Source organism: Topomyia yanbarensis, chromosome 2 (genome assembly GCF_030247195.1).
Source record: "Topomyia yanbarensis strain Yona2022 chromosome 2, ASM3024719v1, whole genome shotgun sequence".
NCBI classification, from domain to species: Eukaryota; Metazoa; Arthropoda; class Insecta; order Diptera; family Culicidae; genus Topomyia; species Topomyia yanbarensis.
In genome coordinates this window covers 86303096-86328835 of record NC_080671.1, presented here as the reverse complement: position 1 = coordinate 86328835, position 25740 = coordinate 86303096, and the positions used below count along the sequence as shown (strand labels likewise).

The 25740-nt window shown below is 38.9% G+C and overlaps 3 protein-coding genes across 7 annotated transcripts in view; 2 read left to right on the top strand and 1 right to left on the bottom strand.

The window, feature by feature from the left end:
• The first annotated feature begins 1940 nt into the window (after nt 1–1940).
• LOC131678735 (CD63 antigen) lies at nt 1941–11112 on the top strand. Its single transcript, XM_058959019.1, has 4 exons — nt 1941–2661; nt 10083–10271; nt 10337–10507; nt 10564–11112. The coding sequence occupies exons 1-4, from the start codon at nt 2581–2583 to the stop codon at nt 10984–10986; spliced, it is 864 nt and encodes a 287-aa protein (XP_058815002.1). The 5' UTR covers nt 1941–2580; the 3' UTR covers nt 10987–11112.
• A 6832-nt stretch (nt 11113–17944) lies between these two features.
• Nucleotides 17945–18736, top strand: LOC131683714 (NADH dehydrogenase [ubiquinone] 1 alpha subcomplex subunit 13). Its single transcript, XM_058965948.1, has 3 exons — nt 17945–18053; nt 18119–18222; nt 18286–18736. The coding sequence occupies exons 2-3, from the start codon at nt 18126–18128 to the stop codon at nt 18642–18644; spliced, it is 456 nt and encodes a 151-aa protein (XP_058821931.1). The 5' UTR covers nt 17945–18053; nt 18119–18125; the 3' UTR covers nt 18645–18736.
• Nucleotides 18737–20883: 2147 nt separating this feature from the next.
• Nucleotides 20884–25740, bottom strand: part of LOC131678730 (zinc finger protein 91-like) — a 32936-nt gene continuing 28079 nt past the window's right edge. For all 5 annotated transcript variants that reach the window (XM_058959012.1, XM_058959009.1, XM_058959010.1 and 2 more), the window contains exons 3-4: nt 22643–23902; nt 20884–22075 (exon numbers count right to left, since the gene is read on the bottom strand). In XM_058959012.1, the coding sequence (XP_058814995.1) occupies nt 21172–22075; nt 22643–23902 (2164 nt within the window). In that variant the 3' untranslated portion in view covers nt 20884–21171. The remainder of the gene's footprint in view (nt 22076–22642; nt 23903–25740) is intronic.

The window sequence follows — 25740 nt, the reverse complement described above, 5'->3', positions numbered from 1 at the left end:
ATATCGGATTTCTATTCGCTCTATAATGGCACTAAATGCACATAAAAAGCTTACATGCTTTAAAGATCCTTGAAGCATGTACGCGTTATCTCAGCTCTATATACGCATATAGAGCAAGCGATAATGCTATATGTCGGCTGTGCAGTTATGCATTATTAATGTTAATATAGAGCTCTATTGCATTGTTAATGCTGTAATGGAGTTTCAATACAACATTAGTGCAAATGTATAGTCAATATAGTGCAATGGATTAATACTTATGGTTACTTGGGCAAGTACAATATTAATAGGAACTCTGTGAAAAAGGTATTACCTCACTACTAGGAGGATTATATGATGATCTGTGTATTCATATACTATCAAACATCAAACTCACGGTTGATTGCAATGCCTAATTCAAGGGTCAAATACCTTATCTTTCAAAACGTTTGCTATTTATCTGTGTAGTGAACCCACATATTAATTTTTGAGAAATAGTTAATTTATTGCTCAGTAAATTCACGAAATGTTTTCAGAATCGAATTCCTTGAATCACGTTGACTTGTTTTTGTATCTAATACTCTATGTAAACAGTCTCATTTTTCGCCATCGAAAATTTGTGAGGAATAAACATATAAAATGTTTAAATTCTCTATTGTAAACGGATTTCAACAATCTATAGCTAGTTAGAAAGGCAATTTTAGATTTAGCTTTTTTCTAATTTTGTGCAGATAGCATGACTAAATTATTTTGTTCGAAAGTTACATGCTAAAACATATCCTATTTTGACAAAATCATTCATATCTGAGAAAGTAAACAACATATCTAAAAACAGGAATAATAGCGTCAAATGGTCACGTTAGGTCTTTCATTTGAAACTAGTTTCGTTAATATCGGTTCAGCCATTGCGTAATTATCTCAATGAAATTAGTGTACATACATACACACACATACATACATTGTATCAATTGGTCGATCTGAGTCGATTGATATGTAAGACTCGGCCCTAGGGGCCTCGGATATAGTTTTCAAAGTTTGAGCGAATCCTACACATTTCTTTTGTAAGAAACGTTAAAACTCAGAAACTCAACAAGATCTTTTTTCGAGTGCCGTGTACTCGAAAGCCAACTAAACAACTAGATAATAAATTATGCTCTACGGGTCGCATCGCTTGCTTGGAGTGAATCCTAGACCTTAACCCTTCTAAATTTCCAACTCCACGACACCTATGGAAAAGTCTGATAAGACGTCGTCATTCCGTTAAGTAGGTTAGGCATCAACACTTCCCGTCTACTCTATCCTTTATGCTTGCTAATGGACAATGGAGATAGGGGCGACCGACAATGGTGGCTATCATGATGATTGTTTAGGTTTTAGGGTCGGATTGGTAAGAAGTATTATATACCAGTTCATAAGCAACTCTTATTAAATAATCAGTGTGCAATCCATCAAAATTATCATCACAGCGCAACGCAACATAACAATACACATTTAATTTCAATAACAACGGTTTTAAGCCCAATAATTTTGTTTTAATCTCAATCAAATATTTATTGGAAAAGGAAACGATAATATTTTTTATTTAAACGATAAATAATTTTCCTTCAATTCCATAGATAATTTTATTGTTTTCCTCCATAATTTTAATAACTATATCGATCTTATTTATAAGGAAAATCATGCGTTCCTTTTATGTGCATCAAGGCAGAAGTAAGGCTACAAAACCTTTTTAAGTGTGTATGGCTATGAATTATGAAGCAATAGTAAGGTATATTTATATACATATAGGAATATCAATATTACTACGTGGATACAGTCTTCTTTCAATGGGGTGTTGCTGGAAATTTTCTTTGTCACACGAATTTCAAGGTCGAATTGTATCTATGGTTACTAAAACAACAAACACAATTCATGGTTCGCTGTGATGATATTAAACAAAAGGTGTAGAAAGTATCGAAAGTTAACCCGTTCTTGATTAATCATGTAAAAGTTTAGAATATTCAGTGTTTGGGTCGCAGTTGAAAATTCTTTTTTTGCATATTTTAAATTAGCTAAAATTACCTTAGATCATACTACATTGTCGTACAGTGTTGATTCGGCATACAATAGCTCTTTTACAGTATAAAAACATCACAATTCGGATCAATGTTTCGTAGTTTCAATTAAGTGGTACTTTATTCAGATATTGAATAAGACCTTTCTTCTAATTAGCCTAAAGATTACCAAAAAACGACAGACAAGTTTTAGATAAAAACGGGAAAAACTTTGGGTAGATTTTCTACCAATACTGCTACCGAAGCAACACCAGTCTAATTCGTTATCAAAAGTACCTGCACTCATGCGGTAAAGTTGATAAGATATCGCAAAACAGTGTGGAAAACTCTAGTTCTAATACGCGAACATTTAACGCTCCACAGTTGTAGAAGCAAGAGCTGGGTGTTGTGTGGTGAAATTAAAAAAAACTGCTAGCTGGTGAAAGATACCGCAAAAACCCAGCCATAAGTGGTGAAATTTGTGATAGTTGTTTCCTAAACTGCTGACTATCAAGTCAAGCAAGATACATTTTTCGGTTAAGTGACCTTCAACTTCAAAGGTGTAAAAATGGCGACCGAACGGAATGACCTCAATATGGGTATGCGATGTGTGAAGTACATGATATTCGTCATCAATTTCATGTTTCTGGTAAGTGTATTGAAAATCCGAAAGAAACAGACATTCCAGGTACTCGCGTCAGTGATTGTGAGTCAGACCTAATCAGGCTGGGGTAAGTGGGGTATAAATACAACCGTTGCTCACTGAGGGTTGATGTGATGTAGGTATTACATTGGTTACTTTATCTTATCAAAATAAAGTTTGCTAACAATGGATGTATGCTGAAGCGATAGATAAACTCAAAAGCAGGAGATAAAAACAACGACAATAAAACTATACAATTCGTTTCCCATATGTCGTATAGTATTTTATGAAAAAAAGGCTTGTTTTGATAATGGCAGTGATAGAAAAAAATAGAGGTTAGAAAAATTATTTTTATCGGGGAATATTACCATTTCACCATTTGATGAAAATAAGATTTTTTCGGCACATACGTGATGTAAAAATGTGAAAAATTTATTTTGCAAAGTCAATATGATTTTAAATGTATTTATTAGGAAACTTATATCGATCCCCGGTTTTATAATTTTATGTGAAATATATTTCAAATTAGTGGATTTAGCGGATTTTTAAATAATATGGACACCAAATCCAATTTTCGATAAATCTTTATTTGTTTGGAAAAGAAAACCGCCAATATTTATTTGTTTATATATTGCGCACTTCCCACCAACCTGGACTCCGCACTTTAAAAGTGCGAGTGATCTCAAAACTGCGAGCTGTCAAAAAACCTGTATTTCAAGTGATAGAGATGGTACTTTCATAGACAGACCAGTCGAACTAACCGGTCTATGAGAAGGAGTTAATGGAAGAATGGTAAGTGCGCAGTGCAGTTAGAATCCAGTTTTTAGTGCCACAAGCAATATAATTGGCTCTCAAACGTAAAACTTATACGCTCGAAGCGCCAACTAGACTTGATTATTGGTACCAAAACATTCAGTCAAAATCGATATTTTGTTGCTAATAGACCTTTCTCGTCCGACCTAACACCTGTTTTTCTTATTTTTAATTGAAAGATTACACATTTATAAGAACATTTCCGTAACAATGAGATTTTTAGGAGCTATCATGATTTTTTAATGATTTTTTTAAATTTGAAATATGCAAGAATGTTGAATATTTTTTTCACCTCAGCAAGAATGGTGGGACTTAAAATGTGCGTTTGGGCAGCACTGCTTTGAATATTTTCACTTAAGTTCTTGGCAACGCGGTAAATGAAGTGGTGAATCGCAGTACAAAATTCATTAGCAATGTAAACAAACTAAAATGAACCTCTCGCTGTATGAACATTGGATGAAAATGTTTAACCTCACTTTTTTGACAGTTCGCAGAGCTTGTTTACATAGATTTGGAATTTTTTGTATTCGACCACGGTATGAGAAACTTGATGAGGTTCGCTTTTAAATGCGAATATCTTGTATTAACAAGCTCGCTAGGCTTTCATTTTTATTTGACGTCATTAGACATTAAATCCGTTAAATTTGGCATTTGGATTTTTCTTGTCCACGATTCGTTGAAGAAAGCGATTTTATTTGTTGCGATCAATTTAACTTTTGTTTTTTTTTTGCTGAATTACAACGTTAGCCACGAAACATTTTGATGATCTCTGGTAATTGCGTTGCAAATGTCCTTGAAATTATATACATCGCTCCATAGGTCCGCACCAATTGCAGCCGCTCCACCTCGCCGGAATCGAGTTAGCCGATGGTCCAGCCTGCGTCACACTCGGCTGTCGCTGCACCAATGGTAGCTCCCCACCAGGCATCTGGATTAATTGCTCAAATCACAGCTACTGCTGGTAGTGTAGCGATCGGCTCCGTCGGTAATCCCGTTGGACATACCCTCATCGGAATGTTCAGCGGTTCCGATTCACACGAGGGCAGGCTGCCCCGGTATCGGGCAAGGCAAACACTCCGGCAGGACCATGCTCGTGGGAGATCAAGCAGTTATTATCTTGTACCCAAGGCCAGGCCGAGTGTGATTCGTAACAATTACCAAATTTAGAAGTCCATATACATAGTGTACACGTGATACTTTTTTGAATGAAAATAGTATAAATGTTGGCAAAATCCTGCAGCACTAGGATCAAAGATAGAGTTTAAACACCAACTCACTGTGCTTCGGTGTTTTTTTGCAAACGAACTATCAGGTCTATGTTTTTATTTAGTAAATGTTTTAATAAATATTAGTTCATTAGGAGTATGACTTATTTATATTTTGATGGCGCAGTGAAGGGGTGGTTAAAGTGCGAGTCGTATCTTGAAAATCGATCGCTTGAAAGTAGTATAAATGATTATAAAATGCGACAACATAAACTCATAATCTTTCTAATGGTTATTTAGCCATAGGTAACGAGAAAATAGATATGTTTTATTCATGTACAACAAAAATTACTCAGCAATAATTTAATTTATTATTAATTGTTACGCGTGATTTTGTCTCCAGTGATTGGCCAAAATTAATCGCTTTTAGAATCTGGTGTTCTAAGCATAACTGTCCCATGTTAATAGCGAATCCCATAACAAATGGGACAGTATAGCGATCATACAGCTGTAACAGCGAATTTAGCATTGACATCAATATAACCAGGTTGGTTGAAAGCAGAAAGAACAATACTGGCTGGGCTGCTAGCTGTTTGTGCTACTAATAACACTTGCAGTCTGTCAAATTAACATGATTCTATGATCTAGCTTCAATGACGATGGAATATAGTCGAATCCAAAGCCTAACCCATCAGCGCATTTGATCATGTAATGGATGTTATCAACTCTGAAAGAAATACATTTCATTGTTATCTGTTTTTGAGGTTAGAACTTAGAACTTTTATACTATTATGAGAATGGTCCTCAGCAACTATCCTTCCAAATCAAAGACTCCTGCTAGCAATGGCTTCGTTCAGAGGCTGCTGCTGTACATTTGTACGCCGGCGAACGACGGCTTACCCATAAAGATCAGGCTTACATTTGCGATATCTGCAGTAGGAAGTTTACCGAAAACAGTAGTCTCACGCGACACAGACTTATCCATGCAGGTGAGAGATCGCACAAGTGCGATATTTGTGGCAAAGAATTCATAACTAGTGCTGAACTCACACGCCACAAGCGCATGCATACTGGCGAGCGTCCGTATAAGTATGATATCTGTGGCAAAGGCTACGTAGAAAGCAGCAGTTTGAAACGTCACCAGCGTGTTCACATCGATATGAATCTTGCGGATCAAATATTTAGTTGCGACATCTGTGGTAGAAAGTTTCTTGAATCTAAAGAACTTACACAGCACAAATTTATCCACAGCAAAGATCGAGAATTCAGATGTGAAGTCTGTGGTGGCGGGTTTAAAAAATATTCTCACATGACTCGGCACATGCAAATCCATACAAACGAACGCCCGTACAAATGTGACCTCTGCGGGCAGGAGTTTCTTCGAAGAGCACATTTGATCATAATCGCAGGCATGTTGGCAAACGACCCCATGGCTGTGAATAGTGTGGAAAAAGATTCGTTGAACATAGTCATTTGATGGGACACAAGAAGCTGCACGAAAGGTCAAGAAATGGTAGCAGGCGAAAAGGAAAAATTAAGGATACTACCGTCACTGGAGGCGGTAATGGGAAAATAGAAGAGGAAAAGCAAGTTCTAACATAAATTATCTGATTGAAAGCAATGTAAATAGAAGTCTTGTTTATTATCAAAATGTATTTAGTAACTTTCTATATGTAGGAGCTGTTCTAGTTCAAGCCCCACACACATAGCACACCATCCTGGCGACCAGATGCGCCCATCTCGGCCTGCCACTGGTCTATGAAAATACATGTGATAGGACCGCAATGGCCGTTTAGAGTGAATTGCAATAGGTGGCTATCGAGTCGGAACACTTTAACAGTGTGGCCCTGGCTGCCAGTCATGACTGTACCGCCCGCCACTTCCAAACATGTCACCGGTAACCCTGCTGGTGAAACTCCACAATACATCGAAGCTCCTCCTCGGATGCGTTATGTTGAGCTTGCAACGCTGTGGACGGATTGCTGAAATAAACTAATGCTTCCTGCCAAACCGGTGCGTACGTGGGCTAAAAAAGAATAAGAATTGAGGCACTTGATGACATACTTATTGCAGACTGAAAATTAAATGACTTAGAATATACAGTATTTTAAAATAACAAGTAAAATCTGTCTGTTCGGCGCCCTAGATGAGCTTAAAAAATTGCTTAAAACATAGAACTTACTTCGCCCATATGCAGACGTTAATCCCCAATCGATCTGACAACCTTGCGTGTACGATTCCAGTCTCAGAGAATCGATTCGTCCACTCAATCGTGCGACTATCACTTTGTCACCGGCGAGCTTTATGTTAATTACCCCATTGTTGTGGGTGTTTTCGGCTTCATATATACCCTGCAATGAAACGTCCGTCAATAGTTGTGATAAAAACAAATGACTCCATACAATTTACCTTAAAGTTACCAGTCGTTCCCTCTCAGAACTCCAACCGCCCATCTGCACACCCAATCTCTATGAGATTATCAAAAAAGTCCAGACACCAGATCGGCGAAGTCTGGTAACATTTCTTCCGCGCTGAACCTCCTCCTCCAGGTGGCTGAAAACATTCGCCAGCGCTCATCTGCTGCCGGGGTGGGATGAAGCCGTATGATTGGACTTACTCTCCACCGCTGCTACATCATAGCCCTTGGTCGAACTATTCCACAAAAACCGAATTCGCAGATCCGCACAAATACCTTTTGGGCATACACGATTATCATTTGTAAAATATTTCTCATACTGGACGGTAAAATGAAACCATTCCGGGTTAATATTTTCCTGCATCTCATTCTGATGATTGTGCCTGGTGAAGTCAAACTGTAGTTTTTTCTTCAGTTTGAAAGCAAAACTGGTCGGCGAACTCTTGGGAAACGGGAGACAGATGATGTTTTTGGATTCCTTGGCAGGATGTAAATACATAACAGATAGGTAGAGAAAACAGGAAAAAAACAAAAAAGATGTCATCGATGTTTGAAGAGCACTTTTCACTTTAGAGCAGCGTTGTCAGATGGTTTTGTATAATAAGTTTGTTCTAGTCTTTACACAGAAGTTGCTCCGGAGCAAACAGAAGCGAAAAAACTTTTTACTCCAGCTTGCTAACGGAAGAAGAAAAAAGAGAAGAGAACATAGGAACGATTTTCTCTCTGTTTGCTCCGGAGTACTTCCACTTTCTACTGGTACTGGAACAAATCTAATATCGGTATAGTTCTAAATAAAAAATAGGTATTTATCGGTGTGAAGATGTATGCTAACCAAAAGTTACCTGCAAATTATTGGTTTTAAATAATAGATCATTCTAATGTTATGTAATCAAACCTACCGAGCTCAATCGATTTCAGAATCGGTTGTTGAGCTTCATTTGAAATTTTGATAGTAACCTGGCAGATTGCTGAATCAATTTCCGGATGATTTTATGTGGAAATGTGTAGACATTTTCTAAAAAGGCCCATACGTAATATTAATTGATCGTATTATATGAAAATCGCTATTTTTTGGCAAAAAAAATAAATCGGTATTTTAGTAATTTTATTGGTATTGAAATTAAAAATCGGTTTAGATATCGATGAATCGGTATATTCTGCAACACTGTTTTGGGGTACAGCTACGTCAAAACAATGTTTTTGACAAATTGGAATGAACTCTTGGAGTTCATACCCAGTAAACAAAACGGCGAATAGCCAGATTGAAATAGATGCCGGCGAGCGGTAGGCTACTGGAACTTTGTTATAAGCTACCCGCCGTAACTTTATTTCATATTCCCCACACGAAGTTCATCCAAATGGTGTAAAAGTATGGAGAATCGAGGTAAAATAGGACAGGGGAATACAGAGTAAAATGGGCAGTTCGAAGAATTTTTGATTTTTTCAATAGTTAGAGACACCAAATTAACGTGACAGTATTCAGAATCGATCCAGCGATGAAAACGGAAGCTGTTCCGCATATAAAATTTTTTGACGAGAAAGGTCTATTATCGATACTTTGATTTTTATTTTATTTTTGAGGTTATGTTGGTTGTTTAAGAAACGGAAAATGTTCACCTAGAATTTGGATTTATCAGTGAATAACCTCGATTATCAACACCTGTACTCTTTAATCCAGTGATTTTCGCCCACTATCATGTTTTCCATCCAGATTTTAATCACCGAATATCATTTTAGTATAAACTAAAACCGGAAGAGTGAGTTCATAGTGATGTAACAAGAAATTTACCTTCTATATATTTTTCACAGTTGAAAAACGTATTTTCTTCATCAAAATTATTTTTCCCTGAGGGCCGTATATTGTCCAAGCCACAGTTTATAGAGGACAGTTGCACAAAGAGTGAAGTCAAAAAAAGTCTACCTATCGAGCACAATTGGAATCCATCTCTGATACTTCTGCAGCAAAGCTGGATTCTAATTTTGCTCGATAGGTAGACTTTTTTTGGCTTCACTCTCTGCACACTCTTTACGTACCTTTATACTAAGGCCTTTGCTTCATACTAAGGCCTCTGGTCCAAGCAAGTTTCGTCGAAACTGCAATTGGCTCACCAAGATTGGCGGTGAGTGACTCTAGCGGTGCATACACATGCAGTTCAGTCCGCAAAGATACTTGAATCTGGCCGTTACTTCAGCGAATCACACCTTCTTCTCCGATAGTTGTAGCTGTTGAACCGTATAAACTTTTCCATCAATTCGGCAATGAGCATATGGTTTACGAGATGATTTACTGGTCCCGAAGTCACTAAATGATCACAAAGTTGTTGCACGACCATGCCATATCTAATAAACGTGGCGAAACGTTCATTACGTGGGGATCCACCTTCTTCGCTTTTTAAATCAGAGAATGAAGTAATTGCCGCACAGAAGCCGAAGAGTTTCGATCAGCTTTATGACCGATTCTGGCAGCAGAAGTCTGCTCCTCACTACCTGTTACGCTTGCCCTTTAATACTTTCCTGAGGCTTTTCAAGATTGCACACACTGTTTCCGTTGTTGACGCTGTTGATGAACAGAGGCCATTCTTCCGACCGCCTTGTGAATATCGGGAACTTAGCGCATGGACCCTTCCTTGCGGCAATCTGAGTCCTCGTCACTTCCAGTTTTTTTTTGCTGTATGGTTAGGTATTCGTACGGACTTGAAGAGCATGGCATATTCAGAGTTAGAACCAGAATGTATTCCGGAATTTGTCTCGGATCGTTAGGTGGAGCTGGCGATTGAGGAATCGGTAGCAACGGCTTATCTACTTCAACATTTGATAGAATCTTTCTTAGCATTGCATTTTCCACCGAAACCTTTTTGAGCGGGAGTCGATTGTGGTAGACGCAAGTCATTTAAATTGTCACATGGGGTATCTCAATCGATGCAAATGGTGACGAAATCATTACAAACTATCCCTAAATAAATATTACAAAAATATCAATCATCTTCTTCCAGCTCACAGCAATCCTCCTAGTCACCGTTGGAACAGCAATCGGAACCATTTTCGATGATTTCGAGTACTTTATCGATTCACACTTCTTCTCGCCAGCGCACTTGCTTGTAGCGATCGGATTCATCATGATGGTCGTTTCAATCTTCGGCTGCGTCGGAGCCGTTAAGGAGAGTACCGCGATGATCAATATCGTAAGATGCTCTAACTCTGTCCCGAGATGTACACTTAACCCTTAAACCTTTTTTTTTACTCTCAGTACGGCGTCATGTTGGCCTTAGTTTTTATACTGGAAGTAGCTGCTGCCATTTCTGCATTCGTTCTTCGCGGACAGGTTGAAGAAATGGTTCGTCGAACCATCAACGAATCAATGGCTAGCTACAAAACGAATACGAATGTCCAACAATCGGTTGATTTCATGCAGCGTGTGGTATGTATTTGGCCTAAATCGATATTTTCATCAAACTAATTCCACTTTCACCTCAGCTCGAGTGCTGCGGAGTGGAAAGCTATGAAGACTGGGCGTTCTTCATGCCAATCCCGACCAACCCGGAGGACATAGAGCTCCCCGAATCGTGCTGTCTGCCATCCACGATGGAGGAAAAATGCGTTCCCTACGATTACGGTTGCTACTCTCGACTGGGCTGGGTCGTGTCCCAGAGTGCCGGATTGATTGCTACAGGAGCTACCACCGTAGCTTTCGTGCAGATTCTGGGCAGTATCTGTGCCTTCATGTTGGCTCGAACGATTCGGCGTACGAAATCGCTACGAGCGGCACGTCGCTGGCAGCTGCAGCAGAGCTTGGGCATTATGGCCAAACCGCACGATCCACCCTACACGCAGATGGAGAAATCGGAGAAGAATGCCGACTCGGAAATGTATTTGCCGAACAGCCCCAGTGTTAATTAAAATATGGAAATTTGATGGATGATTAGCTAATATACGAACTAATTATGCAACAAATACATTAATGTGATTGTATTTCATACCAGTTGTAATGGATATACTTAAATAAAAAATTTAATTGGATTGTTACCCTTATATGAACAATATGTCACAGACTAACAGACACAACACTCGAAAACAATGCTTCATCCGCTTTAACGGTCATTTTAAATATATTTGTAGTTGACACTGTGGCCGAATTTGCGATGATGGCGCCTCTGACATATGAACAAGCATGCGGGGGATAGACCACTAATGAAAAATTGTTCCCAAGCGGGAAGGGTAACACTCTAGTATGCTACTGTTTGGGACCGTGTATATAAGGTGGAGCTGGTGTTATGGGGAAATGAGTGGATCCATATTTTTAGAGAAATTTCCTCATAGTGTTATGTCTGTTAGTCTGTGATAATGTTATGAATTGATTTTATTTAGATTATGTATTGTAACTGTGCCCTAATTCATCTTAGCACCTCTATTCATCCCACCCATTAGAACACATTAGTTAGAGCATAGTGTCTGCTATCTCTATTCAACGCATTAACTTAAATGGTAAGATGAATACGGGTGCTTTGCACTCGACTTTTTACTTCGCTCAAACGCGAGTATTTTACATTGTGGTAGGCCAGATTTTTCATTTTATTGCTTTAGGAACGAAGAAGACATGCTGAAACTTATTTAAGCGCAATTCGGTCCCAACAAACAACGAAAGCTGAACAAGCCTTTAACCAGCGAGAATAAGCTGAACAAGAACTGTTTAAACCATTATCCAGCCAAAATGTTTGTTGGGGTGACAGTTAACCCGAGTTATCAACGAAATAATGTGACATTCTGACTAATGAAATGAATAAGGGCTCGTCTACCCTATTTTCCAATTGCTATCCGTTCATCTTTACCTAAGACAAGACGTGACAATAGGGGGACCGTTTTTGTTCCAATTTTACGTTAGAATGTTCCTGATTGGTTGATTTTGACAACTTACACCATAGCAAATGTTACTGCAGAGATAGCGAAGTGATGTTTGGCAATGTTACTATATTTACGGGAAAATATTGTCATTACTTTTGACAAATAAAATTATTATAGGTAAAAGAGTAAAAATGATTCAATTGAACACAAATTGCGTTGCGTTGCGTTGTGACGATGATTTTGGCGGATTGCACACTGACTTCATCATATTTGACTGCTGATTATCTAATAAGAGTTGCTTAGGAAATGGTAAGTAGGAATTCATACCATTTCGACCCATATTAAAACCTCAACAGCATGATAGCCATCATTGCCGGCCGCCCCCATCTCCATCGTTCACGGGGAAGGATAAAGGATAAGGTAGACAGGAAGTGTTGATGCTCCACCTACTTAACGGAAGGACGACGATTCATCAGACTCTTCCATAGGTGTCGCGGAGTTGGTAGTTTGGAAGGTTATCAGGTCTAGGATTCGCTCCAAGCAAGCGATGCGACCTGTAAAGCATATTTTATTACGTAATTGTTTAGTTAGTCTTCGAGTGCACGATCACTCGAAAAAGAGATCTTGTTTAGTTTTTGGTTTTTTTAAACTCTGGGCAGCCGGCTACCGAGAGTATACTATGTTCCCTAAACAAAAGCAATTTGAACTCCACTCGGCCGACCGTGGGAGTATTGCCTAGAAAAGCTAATCTTATCTGCGTAATGGGCCGGATCACTATTTATTGCAACAGTATTTGGACAGAATTCGCTACTTCTTCTCTACGATATATTTATTGGCTTGAAAACTACCGAGTGACACATTATACAGGCTAGAGTGACAAGCTAGAGTGACACATTATACAGGCAAAAATAGCGCGAGATGTTATAAATCAAGGAAAGTATTTCTTATTTTCCATATCAGATTGTGGAATACAAGTATACGAGCGATAATAACGAACACTGAAGGGAAATATAAAGGATTGTTAACCTGATGCACGGGCTTGTTAGCAATAACGGAGCTTGAAATTAGGTTCATAAAAACAGACGCGGCGAATTTTCAATACAAATTGACCCGTGATCATAGATACTAGTCAGATTATTCGTATTGGGGCTAATTTCCGATCAACTATTCATTTTTACGGCAATGTTTTCTCGACTAGATCTGTTCGCACCCTCTCATTCTGCTACTATCGGCAGAAGGCTGATAGCACCCAGTCGTCGCCGGTCTAAGGACCAAATGACATCAATAGACTTAGGACATGAGATAGGAAACTTGTGAGAATTTTGTTATCCCACCGTTTGACGACCAGTGAGTAATAAATATCAACATGAGATATAAATTTGATAGCTTTCTGTTATGTCGTTCTGATCGGGAAGGAATATCAAATCAAAACTCTTCAACATTGGTCGTTCTGAGAAGGGCCGGTTCGCGTTTTCTCGACACCGTTTCGCCTGCCAACAAAGAAAAACTAAGTTCTTTTTAGTCTTCTTTTGCAGCAGAATGGCATGAATATTAGGCAACACACCATCCTGGGCAATGGTCACGCCGGAGAGCAATTTGTTCAAATCCGTAATTCCGAATGGCCAGCTACAGCTAACAGGAGATAATTCTGTTTTTTTTTTTATTTCCACGGGCTGCGTTTCCTGCCAGTTTTAATATTCCGGTGGCGAGATGTTCCATTTCGGCCACATACGACCCTCGGTTTTGTACTCGGTTCAGTTCATGTTCGAATCCAAATGGGCCAGCCATCGAATGAAACCAGTTTACTTCCATCGACAAAGAGGTAAAGCTTCGAACAAAAAACTAGGGGTGGGTAATGTCCTGCACATAACCGCGTGTTGACGTATCATATTATTAAAATTCTGCTTGTATCTCTTTTAAATGGCTAAATTTACATCCTAAGTTCGATTCTCCGATTTGAGCGAAATTTTCCTTATTTCTCGTTTCCCTCAAATTTTTAACTTTCTATTCTATTCTATTCTATTCTATTCTATTCTATTCTATTCTATTCTATTCTATTCTATTCTATTCTATTCTATTCTATTCTATTCTATTCTATTCTATTCTATTCTATTCTATTCTATTCTATTCTATTCTATTCTATTCTATTCTATTCTATTCTATTCTATTCTATTCTATTCTATTCTATTCTATTCTATTCTATTCTATTCTATTCTATTCTATTCTATTCTATTCTATTCTATTCTATTCTATTCTATTCTATTCTATTCTATTCTATTCTATTCTATTCTATTCTATTCTATTCTATTCTATTCTATTCTATTCTATTCTATTCTATTCTATTCTATTCTATTCTATTCTATTCTATTCTATTCTATTCTATTCTATTCTATTCTATTCTATTCTATTCTATTCTATTCTATTCTATTCTATTCTATTCTATTCTATTCTATTCTATTCTATTCTATTCTATTCTATTCTATTCTATTCTATTCTATTCTATTCTATTCTATTCTATTCTATTCTATTCTATTCTATTCTATTCTATTCTATTCTATTCTATTCTATTCTATTCTATTCTATTCTATTCTATTCTATTCTATTCTATTCTATTCTATTCTATTCTATTCTATTCTATTCTATTCTATTCTATTCTATTCTATTCTATTCTATTCTATTCTATTCTATTCTATTCTATTCTATTCTATTCTATTCTATTCTATTCTATTCTATTCTATTCTATTCTATTCTATTCTATTCTATTCTATTCTATTCTATTCTATTCTATTCTATTCTATTCTATTCTATTCTATTCTATTCTATTCTATTCTATTCTATTCTATTCTATTCTATTCTATTCTATTCTATTCTATTCTATTCTATTCTATTCTATTCTATTCTATTCTATTCTATTCTATTCTATTCTATTCTATTCTATTCTATTCTATTCTATTCTATTCTATTCTATTCTATTCTATTCTATTCTATTCTATTCTATTCTATTCTATTCTATTCTATTCTATTCTATTCTATTCTATTCTATTCTATTCTATTCTATTCTATTCTATTCTATTCTATTCTATTCTATTCTATTCTATTCTATTCTATTCTATTCTATTCTATTCTATTCTATTCTATTCTATTCTATTCTATTCTATTCTATTCTATTCTATTCTATTCTAACTCTTACACAGCCAGTATTGAAAAGCATCCTGGAAAACACTGCATGATTCAATTGAACACAAATTGTGCGGTAAAGTTGAACAAGTATCTACCACATATAACTTGATTTAACTTGATAACTTTAACAAAAATAAGACAGCAACCAAACCAAATTCATCGAACCCTACTAAACACCCATGATACGGAAAGAACGGTGCCCTTCATCATATAGTGGATTCAAGATACAAAAAATTGTAGGCATAAAATAAATTAGCAAGAATCCATTTTCAATAATAAAATAGCAACACTGTTTGGAAGATTTCAACAGGGTATGCGAAAAGAAGAATGTCGAACGAAAAATAAGAAACCGATTGTCACGTCTTGTCTTCAAGGAAATAATACCGAGCTTTCGACCAAAGTTCTATACATCGTTTGATAACCAGCAGAGATGCTAGGCATACAGATTAATCTGTGTTTCACAGATTTTCGTTCAGACAATTAAAACTGCACAGATTTCCATACTAATGCACAGATTTCCTCAGTTTTCTGTTATAATGCACAGACTAGCGCAGATTTCTCAATTTTGGAATTCGCGCTAAAACTAAAAAAGTCGCGACTTCTTGTTTTGAGACAAACTTTTACTTTGTCCTTAACACAGATTTTTACGTATGCTGCCAAAAAACATAAGCTGGCAACCCTGATAATCAGGCTTGTCTGTCATTGCCGCATTGTTGACGAAGAGTAACAGAGGTATTTTGGCCACCCCATGTCTTATTCTGGGGCAATCGGCATCATCCCATCGCTTGCTTGAAAATTCTATGAATCAAGTTACAATTTGTGAGAAAAAAAAACTAAATATATGATTATTTACTAAAAAAATAACTGGATAAAACTGGCTCAAATTAAAAAAAACTGGAAGATTTTTCCGATTGTCGGTTTGACTGGATGGTTTAAAACAAACTGGAAGAATCCAGTTTAAACTGGAAGGTTGGCATCGCTATGGCCCAATGGTATCTTACTCGATTGGAATGACTTCACAGATACATGGTAAATGATTGAGATGGCACATACATGGTAAATGAGGGATTCAGTCACTTTAATAGGAATAACATGGATGAATCAAAAGAGAAAGCTAGAAGAACAATAGAATTTGATAATTCTCTATTCTTTATTCTTATGATGGTAGTTTATTCCAACAATATGAAATTACTGCGAATATACACGAAGTGGGCGATAATGTTTGCAAAATTATAACCCTGGCCAAAATATATTTCCGCCACGAGCCAAAATAAAATTTGGGTGGCGGAAATTGAAAAAAGTATTTCATGAAACATACCATTTTTATTGATTTCTTAGTACGTTTTAAAGATATCTGTACTGTACTGATGGTCAGATGTAATTCGATGTTGTAAACAAACTTGTTTCGCTTTTTAGTCTGCTGCAGAGTGGAATTTCACGAAAAATATGCGTTAATGTAAATTTTCACCCTTCGTAGAAGCAATTTCAATTGTTTTCTGCTTTCAAATTATAGTAAATTAAGAGAAACCATCGAAATAAAAGTTTGTTTACAAATCTTATTCGCCCTTTTGCAAATTTAATATTGAATTATTACCCAGTAAAGTTCAGCCGGAAATGAACTGGAATTCTGGCTGGTTCCAATTCGTCCACGGGCTCCAGTGACACAACCGATTCTAACTAGAATCGGTTGTGTCACTGGAGCCGGAATACGAACTGGAACCAGCCAGAATTCCGGTTCACTTCCGGCTGAGCTTAACTGGGTAGAGATGTGAATAGATGCAATCACACTACTAACGTCCAGCGATGCCAACCTTCCAGTTTTAACTGGATTCTTCCAGTTTTTTTTACTCGATCCAGTCAAACAGACAAATGTGTAAATCGTCCAGTTTTTTAAAATATTGTCCAGTTTTATCCAGTTTTTTCCCAGAAGTATGTGCCAAAATTATTTCTTCAATATTTGCAATACAATAGTAGTTTACTATATAAGATAATAATAAATAATAAAAAAATAAAATTGTGAAGAGTACATCCTCTCTGGGGAACAACTTAATTGTTTTTCAGTAACCAAATTTCGCTGCACCCTATCATATTTCATTACACATCAGAAATTGATATGTTATGGAGTGCAAGATTGGCAGATATCGTTAATTAAAATAAATAGTGTTTTTAGTATCTTTATTACATACGGCACAGTGCGTTAGCTTGAAGGTACTAATTTTTTCGTTTCACATTTCAAATTACTTATAACTTGCCATGTGAAATTATCTAAAAGTTATATTTAAATAGTAGCGATCACTTTTATACTACCCTTAACTAAAAATTCGCTAGTATATACTTTGCTATACATAATCGAATTTTTAATAAAATATATTTATTTGTTTGCAAGAATAAATTTGGTTTTTCGGGTATCCAGTTTTTTCCAGCTTTTTTAAGGGATGTTCAGTTTTTTTAAATAAAATTGACAACGCTCCTTTGGAGAGTTTTTGACATCTGTCAGTCGGTCCAACTAACGAATCAAATTCGTTAGTTGGACAAGGCTGTGGCCCAACCAGCGAATCACGACTGTATGTCTTATTCGCAAAATTTTAAAACTATGTCCTAAAGTGGGCCAAAATACCTCTTTTACCCTATGCAGTATCTAGAGTCAAATTTTCAAGTCAAAAATATACATGGGACTTCTAGGTTATGGGGAATAAATTCAAATTATGTTTACAACATTACTGGAGCTATAATCCCATTGATACAGGTACAAAAATGAGTTAAAACACCGGAGCATCCTAAAATTTTTACTGTGTAAATATGTCCGCCGCATTTTCCACACCAGTCCACTGTCGCGCAACATTATACGTGCGACACAACATTACCTCGAATCGGTTCAACCAGTTTGAGTTTTGACATATTCTATGCTGATCGAAACATTTTTTTGCTGGATACGAGTGAAAAAGGTTTTGTGTGATATATTTCTTGAATTGTACGTGGTTTTGCATTTATAAATTCTTCCTTTACACAGATTCAAGATGAGCACTCCTCCAGCCAAGTTGCAGGATATGCCACCAAGAGGTGGCTATTCTAGTATTCCTTTTGCGAGAGTTCCAGCAAAAAAATACTTCAAAGGTAGGTCGTTCAGTTATGTCACCATTTGTTTTGATTTTCTTATCCGAATATCTTACCCCGCAGGATGGCAGCTGATAGCCGCTTACGCTGGTTTCACCACCGTCGGCCTCTCCTTGTACTATTTGAACTGCAAGGAAAATCAACGTAACGAGGTCGAAATGCGATCTGCACGGAATGTTATCTATGCTCTGCTGTTGGCTGAGCGTGATCGTGAATATTTGAAGCAGATAAGACGAAACCGTGACGAAGAGGCTGAACTCATGAAGGATGTGAAGGGCTGGGAAGTGGGAACCTGGTATGGGGAGCCGGTGTTCAAGACCTTACCCAAGGATAAGTTTATCGATCCGACCTTCCAGGAGTTTTACGTACACAGTGCGAGCAAGGAACAGGCTAAGCGTAGAAACATAAAACTATTGAGCTAGACGGTTCCCCCAGAAGATTGAGTTGGGTTGATATAAAAACAGCTTTGAGGAACTAGTTGATTGTAAAATAAACGTAGGTCTGTCGTTATCTATCCAGTAGCATTATTGAATATTCGAAACCAAACCCTCACCGTTCTCACGGTCACCTCACCCAGTGACTAAAAGGAAATTTTCTAGTCACTGGGTGTCGTGACTGAGAATTGGACCTCATATTTTTGTTGAGCTCCTTTGGATAGATAAATAAATTTGTCATGGAATTTACGTTTCGACCTCGTCTCATCAGAATCCGACACTGACTTAGTTTCGACTTCATTAATTCTTATCGGCTTAATCAGAACTCCCTTTCTCGGGGGATATCACGCAGGACTAGGGGTTTGCTCAGAAACACAAATAGTGTTTTCGTTTGTATGGAGCTATCGTCAATCGGCGCTAGTTTAGTTCTGTCATTAGTTAGTATCGAATTCTAATGAGACGAAGTGGTAACGGAATCCCATAACGATTCTTCTTGTATTCTATCGTCGTATATCGTACCGTCAGATTTTTTTTGAACATGTGATTTGGTGAAAAATGGTTTATTACTTCGGTGATTGGGGTTTAAAACGTATAATAGTACGCACAGGGTGTCGCAGGCGAACTTCCAAATTTAAACCAAATTAGGTAGTTCAATATGGTCGATATTTTGGAAACATACTTCAGACAAAGGTTTTATTTTAGTTTCACTATTTTATACGAGGGTCGTGCAATAAATCCTTAGGAAAAAGTGGAAAAAGACTATTTTTGGATAAAAAATTTAATTTCTCAACATAATCTCCTTTCAGTTCTACACACTTTCCAACCGTTTTTCCAAAATTTCTGTCACATCAAAAATGATGATTTTGGATGTTCTGCAAAATACTCATTCGTTTGAGGTATGACGTCCTCGTTGGAAGTGAACCGTCGTCCGCCAAGCCATTTTCTTCATTTCTGGAGTGTACTAGTGTAGTTTTGTCCACAGTGACATATCGACGAAAGTATTCCGCAGGATTGCGATGGAAGAGTTCAACATAACCTCGGAGTACACTACACGATTGCATTAAATTGGATTGGATAAATTTTATCCTCCTCTGAGAGCAAACGCGGCACCCATCTTGCTGATTTTTTTTTCACAAGCAATTTTTATGCAAAATTGAAGCTACTCTAGCTTGTGATATGCCCGTGGCCTTAACGAAATCCCGCATTTCGATTAGCAGATCGCACATCAGAACGCGGAGTTTATCGATGATTTCAGGAGTAGACTAGAAAAATTCTAGAAAGAGAACTGCGGAGACTCCATTTTGGATCGATTGGATTCGCGTTTAGCTGTCAAAAAACGAATCCAATCGAACATTGCCTATATCCTTATAACATTGGACGTGTTGCCATACAATGCCGGGGCATACGTTGCCAAAAATGCTGTTTATCTCGCCGCAGTTCTCTGACTCTAGAGTTTTTCTAGAGTAGACACCTCAACTGGGCGTCCTGAACGATGTCATCTTTTGTGAATGAACGGTAACGTTTAAATTCACACCCAATTGTAAACCGTTGCGAACACAGGTGCAGATGTGCCATGAACTGCATCCAACTCAGCTTCAATTTCTTTCGGGCTTAAGCCTTTCAAATGGAGATGTTTGATGACAGCCCTGAACTCTCTTTTTTCCATTGTTATGAACAAACAAATAGACTTTAATAGGGGCCCTTACACGAGCAATAAAAGTGTCATTACTAAGTAGTGTCATTACTGGAATGGTATGGGAATTCCATCATAACTCGCCTTACACGTTCATTAAAAGTGACATTACCTCTCAGTAATGACATTACTAACTCCTCGTGTACGGCGCCCTAATCAACGATAGAAATTGTACTGCTGATACTATGGATCGAGCTGACATTTTGACAGCTTTCCTGTCGATAGTGCCACTTACAAAAAAATCTGTACCGACACTACGAGCTCCACCTCTCGGATTTTCTAAGGGCTTATTGAACAATCCTCGTAACATAACAAATAATAAAAAAATTAAAGCGAAATACTTTGCGTTAAGTACTACATTCCACACTCTCGCTCAAACGAGCGTGAATGACCCATCGAGGTTAAAGCTCCATTAGACAATACAATACTCTTGCTCAAAAAGTTTTGTTGAAGAAGTGTAACTTTTAATGAAGGAAAATTTAGTTAGTGATTAATTTCTCAATAATGTAATTAGAAACATATGATATCTGTACATTTATCAAATTTATTTTTTACTCTTATTTCTAAACAAAACAAAGGTCACAAGCAAGTCGTATATTTTTGAACTTGGTATTTTGATATACTAAATATAATTCTAATTCTTATATTTTTATGTTATCTTTTCGAAATCCACTAGGAATTTAGTTTACGATTTCCGAATTCAAAATCGGAGTCCGACATCTTACAAGCAGAATTCCTAGCACGAAACCTTTGAGGGTGTTTAAATCAATGTGCAATAGCTTAAGAAATAGAAGTATCCATGCATCTATAAATATCTTTATTTCACAGCGCCTCTTGTTGGGAAACGTCCTCGCTCGAAGAGGAATTGTCTTGCTCTAGCAATCGCTTAAGATTCGGCGAAGAATTCGCTGCTGTTCGGAGTGACTTCCTTGCAGGTGGTAAGACCAGCTCTTCCAGGTCATTAGAGCACGTGTTGCTTCTGAGCGGACGCTTTCTCAATTCAGCCCGGAGTGCTGGAAGGTCGCGTTCTTCCGATGCCGAGCTAACAACTTCAGACTGGCTGGAGTCAGCGCGTTCCTTTTTAATCACGACTTGCTCACTTGAACTTACCTCCTCATGGTCGCCGGACTGTTCTTGTTTGATTTCAATCCGCATTTTAGGCACGGTGTCATCCATTCCCGACACCTCACCTCGCAGACGAGCCAGCACATTGGGCATCTCCGAGCGATGTTTTGCCAGTCCCCGAGTGATTTCCAGAATCAAATCTCTACGTCTCTGGAGTACTGCTTCTGCCTTCTCTCTGTAGGACGCAACATTATTCATGAAGTCCGGGTGGAATTTTTCGATGTGCTTCATATAGTTGAACACATTGATCTGATACTCGCCACATTCGGCACATTTGACCCGACCGTAGGAATGCGACGATAGATGGCCATTGAGAGAGGCTGACCTGGTGAACGTTTTGTAGCACACGATGCACGTGAACGGTTGAACGGCCGTGTGTATTCTGAGGTGAGTCGCCAGGGTGATTCCAAGCGTGAACTTTTTACCACATTCCTTACATTTGTGGTGCTTTTCTGAGTAGTGCATGGCGCGTATGTGCTGTCGCAGCCCGAAGTGCTCGTTGAACACTTTTGCACAAAAGGAGCAGCGGTACGGGCCGGAGTTGAGTGGTCTGGATGTAGCTGTGTGGTGGTTGACAGGGGTAACCGGTGGACGGCGAAGGCTGATGGTGGGAGATGGAAAAAGTTGTTTAGAAAAGGATTAATGTATGATACCTTTAGCAGGCAATTTAGACATTTTAATGAGCGACCGCTAATGAAAATCGGATAAGCAGACCTGGCTTCGTTAAAATCGCCTATTCCGATTAGAAAATAAGTCGGTTAAAAACTTCAAGCGTAAAACTCGGACTGATGCTCTTATATGTCTGAAGTCTCAACAAAATACGCGCGTAGAAATTGTAATCCTGTCATGGTAAAAGTAGCGTTTTGCGCGTCAGCATGCCGTCGGTTTTAGTTTTAGTTTAACCTTTACAAATGGGATTTTCGATTGATTGGCACCGGTGTAGTGGATTGCACTGATTTTGCACTTTCTAGCAGAAGTGTCAATGGAACATACCCAGTTTTGTGCACTTCTGCAAGAAAGTGCAAAAACGGTGCAGTTTCAGTGCCCTCCACTACACTGGTGTCAATCAATCGAAAACCCCAAAAGACAACTCTATAGATCCCACACGCATTTGGGATTAATCGTTTTCCTCACAAATGAGACTATTCTAAAAGGGACAAATACATACCTTTCTTCAAGCACGGGCATTCGTCGAAGCGGAGGCATTTGTTGTACTAGTGGTTCGTTTGTGGGCTGCTGCTGTTGCTGCTGATTAACCTGACTACGCTCCATTGCGTCTAGCTGCTCGAGGAAACTATGATCGACCGTGGCCACTGCACTGATCACGAATCCACCCTCCGTGCTGGCTGGATCAACGGGTGAACCATCGCGAGAGGTGCTGTTGGTTGGGTTGATGGTGAGTTCACTGCTTGTATTCAGCAATTGCGTCAAGATAGGATTATCGGACACTGTTGAGTTCACTTGGTCGTCACCGAGCGAACTTTCCGGTTCTTCCTCTTTCACTTTAACCTCTGCTGGCAAGAGATTTACCTCGGATGGCATCGCTGTTATGTTGGAAGGTGAGGTGGAAGGCGATAGGGATCTGGTGTCAGCTTGAAGAGCTTCCAGCAGCAACGGGTTCCCGCTAGAAGCGCTGGAAACTGAAGGATGAGCCGTATCCATGTGCTTTTTCAGTGTCAATTCTTTCTCGAACACTTTTCCGCATTTGTCACACTTCAGACTTTTTTTCGAGAATATGTTTTTCTGTTTGAGATGTACTTTCATGTGATAGTAAAGTTGCTGCTTCTGGAAATTTTCCTTACACTCGACGCATTTGTAAGGATATTGGCTGTCGTTGCTCGGAACGAACGGTTGGTTGGCATTCAGCACATTGTTAGTGTTGGTGGTATCAGTGGGCACCTTTCGTGTCGCCACCGGCCCATTTGGGTGAAGTCGGATTCCGGACTGAGGATTCCTAAGTGATGGATTACCGCTAGCGACTCCCATCTTGAGGCTGACGCGATGCAAGTTCACGTGGGACCGGAAAACCGCCAGAATAGAATAAATATTGCTACAGTGGCGACATTCGAACGGTGCCTCCGGGACATGAGTTTCCTCATGAATCAACAGAAGATCCCTGTCGAAAAACGGCTCCTCGCACACGCAACACTTGAACGGTTGATTACCTTGACCGGGTGGTTTCGGTAGCAGCTTGGGCAGCGCCCTCGTTTGTTGAGCCCAGGAAGCCGATGATTGTGGAACCATCTCAGAGCTGGTGGGGCTGGCACTATCCGCCGTCGATGATTGCTGACGGAGTTGGTTGAACAGTTGCGGATCTGTTTTTGGGTCGACTCCGTGAGTGCGTCGGTAATGCGATTGCAGATTGCAGGATTGTGCCGACGAGAAGTTGCAAATCTCGCACCGGTATGGCCTCTCTCCGGTATGAGTTCTGGAAAATAATTTCAGGTTGATTTTAGATGATGGAAAATAATGAACATGCATAATATTTATTTGCAAGATAATTTTTTTGAAAAAGATTCCAACTACCAAGGTGTAAAGTTTGTTTTCTGTACCTCTACGTGAAAGCTTATATTTTGATAGATTGAATGAGAAATTTCTTCTAATTTGACTTATAGTTCCAACCTAATATTGTACCGAAATTTCTTGGGGTGACAAAAGAAACAACCAGGAATGTATTAGGAATCAGTAGCGACTGGCTCAAATGGCACGTTTCCCATGTTGATAGGAGATTTGCGCCTTACCGTGATCAAGATAGGATTATCGGACACTGTTGAGTTCACTTGGTCGTGATTTTTAGAAGCGATAGTTCAGTTATAACCCTTTTGTAGTCAGAAATCCCACACATCGATCGCCGATGCTGTAAATATACTGTTGTATTTTCTCTGTAATCGACCTGTTTCTCCGCACTTCTGAGAAAACTCTATAGCTCTTTACTCAGGTTTAGGAACAGAAGCACATCCTTGAGATTCAGCTCCCTGTACATATGTATCTATGTATGGAAAACCAAAAATACAGCCGGGCAATTGCAGTACTGCAGGGCAGTTACATATCAAATAATATAATTCAGTAAACGAATTAACGGTAGCCATGTGAAATGTCCAGTCTGTGCCCTGGCTAGAATACTGTAGTTGTGCAACAAATGCTTTGACATTTTCCGACTCACATCTGGCAAAAAAGTTTTTGTTTGAGTGCAAATGCAGTGCAGGTTGGCATGTTCGGATACTGCCTATGAGCGAATCTTGTGCTTTATCCAACTTATCGACAGTAGTAGAACTGGTTCTGGATCACCGTAGTCAGTCACAGGGCCAGCTCCAGGCATGGGAAAAATCATTTCACGAAACGATCAATTTGAAATCATCCACCAACGTGCTCTTACTGTGAAACCCGATCTCGGCAACCCTTCTTGTGCAGAGTTACGCGTTCATGCGAAAGCGAGAAGCAAAACACAAAACTGAAAAAAGTGACAGCGCCCGGCTATGATTCATTCTCCATCGCATACGTAGTGTTTTGAATGAAAGCAGAAAGGATCGCAAATGAATGCATTCTTTCATTCTTATTTATTTATTAACAGATTAAGGCCAAAGTGGCCTGTGCCGTATACAAAAGATTCCTCCATTCCACTCGGTCCATGGCCGCGCGTCGCCAGCCACGCAGTCTGCGAAGGGTCCGCAAATCGTCTTCCACCTGGTCGATCCATCGTGCTCGCTGCGCGCCACGTCTTCTTGTACCGGTCGGATTGCAATTGAGAACCGTTTTCACTGGGCTATTGTCCGACATTCTGTCTACGTGCCCGGCCCACCGTAGTCGTCCGATTTTCGCGGTATGACAGATGGGCGGCTCTCCCAACAGCTGATGCAACTCATGGTTCATTCGCCGTCTCCATGTGCCGTCTTCCATCTGCACTCCACCGTAGATGGTACGCAGCACTTTCCGTTCGAAGACACCAAGTGCGCGTTGGTCCTCCACGAGCATGGTCCAGGTCTCGTGCCCGTAGAGAACTACCGGTCTAATCAGCGTCTTGTAGATGGTCAACTTCGTACGACGGCGAACTCTGTTCGACCGAAGTGTCTTGCGGAGGCCAAAGTAAGCACGATTTCCTGCCACGATGCGTCTACGAATCTCTCTGCTGGTATTATTGTCGGCGGTCACCAGTGAGCCCAAGTACACGAACTCTTCAACCACCTCGATTTCGTCGCCACCGATGCAAACTCGAAGCGGGCGGTTCTCATTCTCTTCTCGTGAACCTCTTCCTATCATGTACTTTGT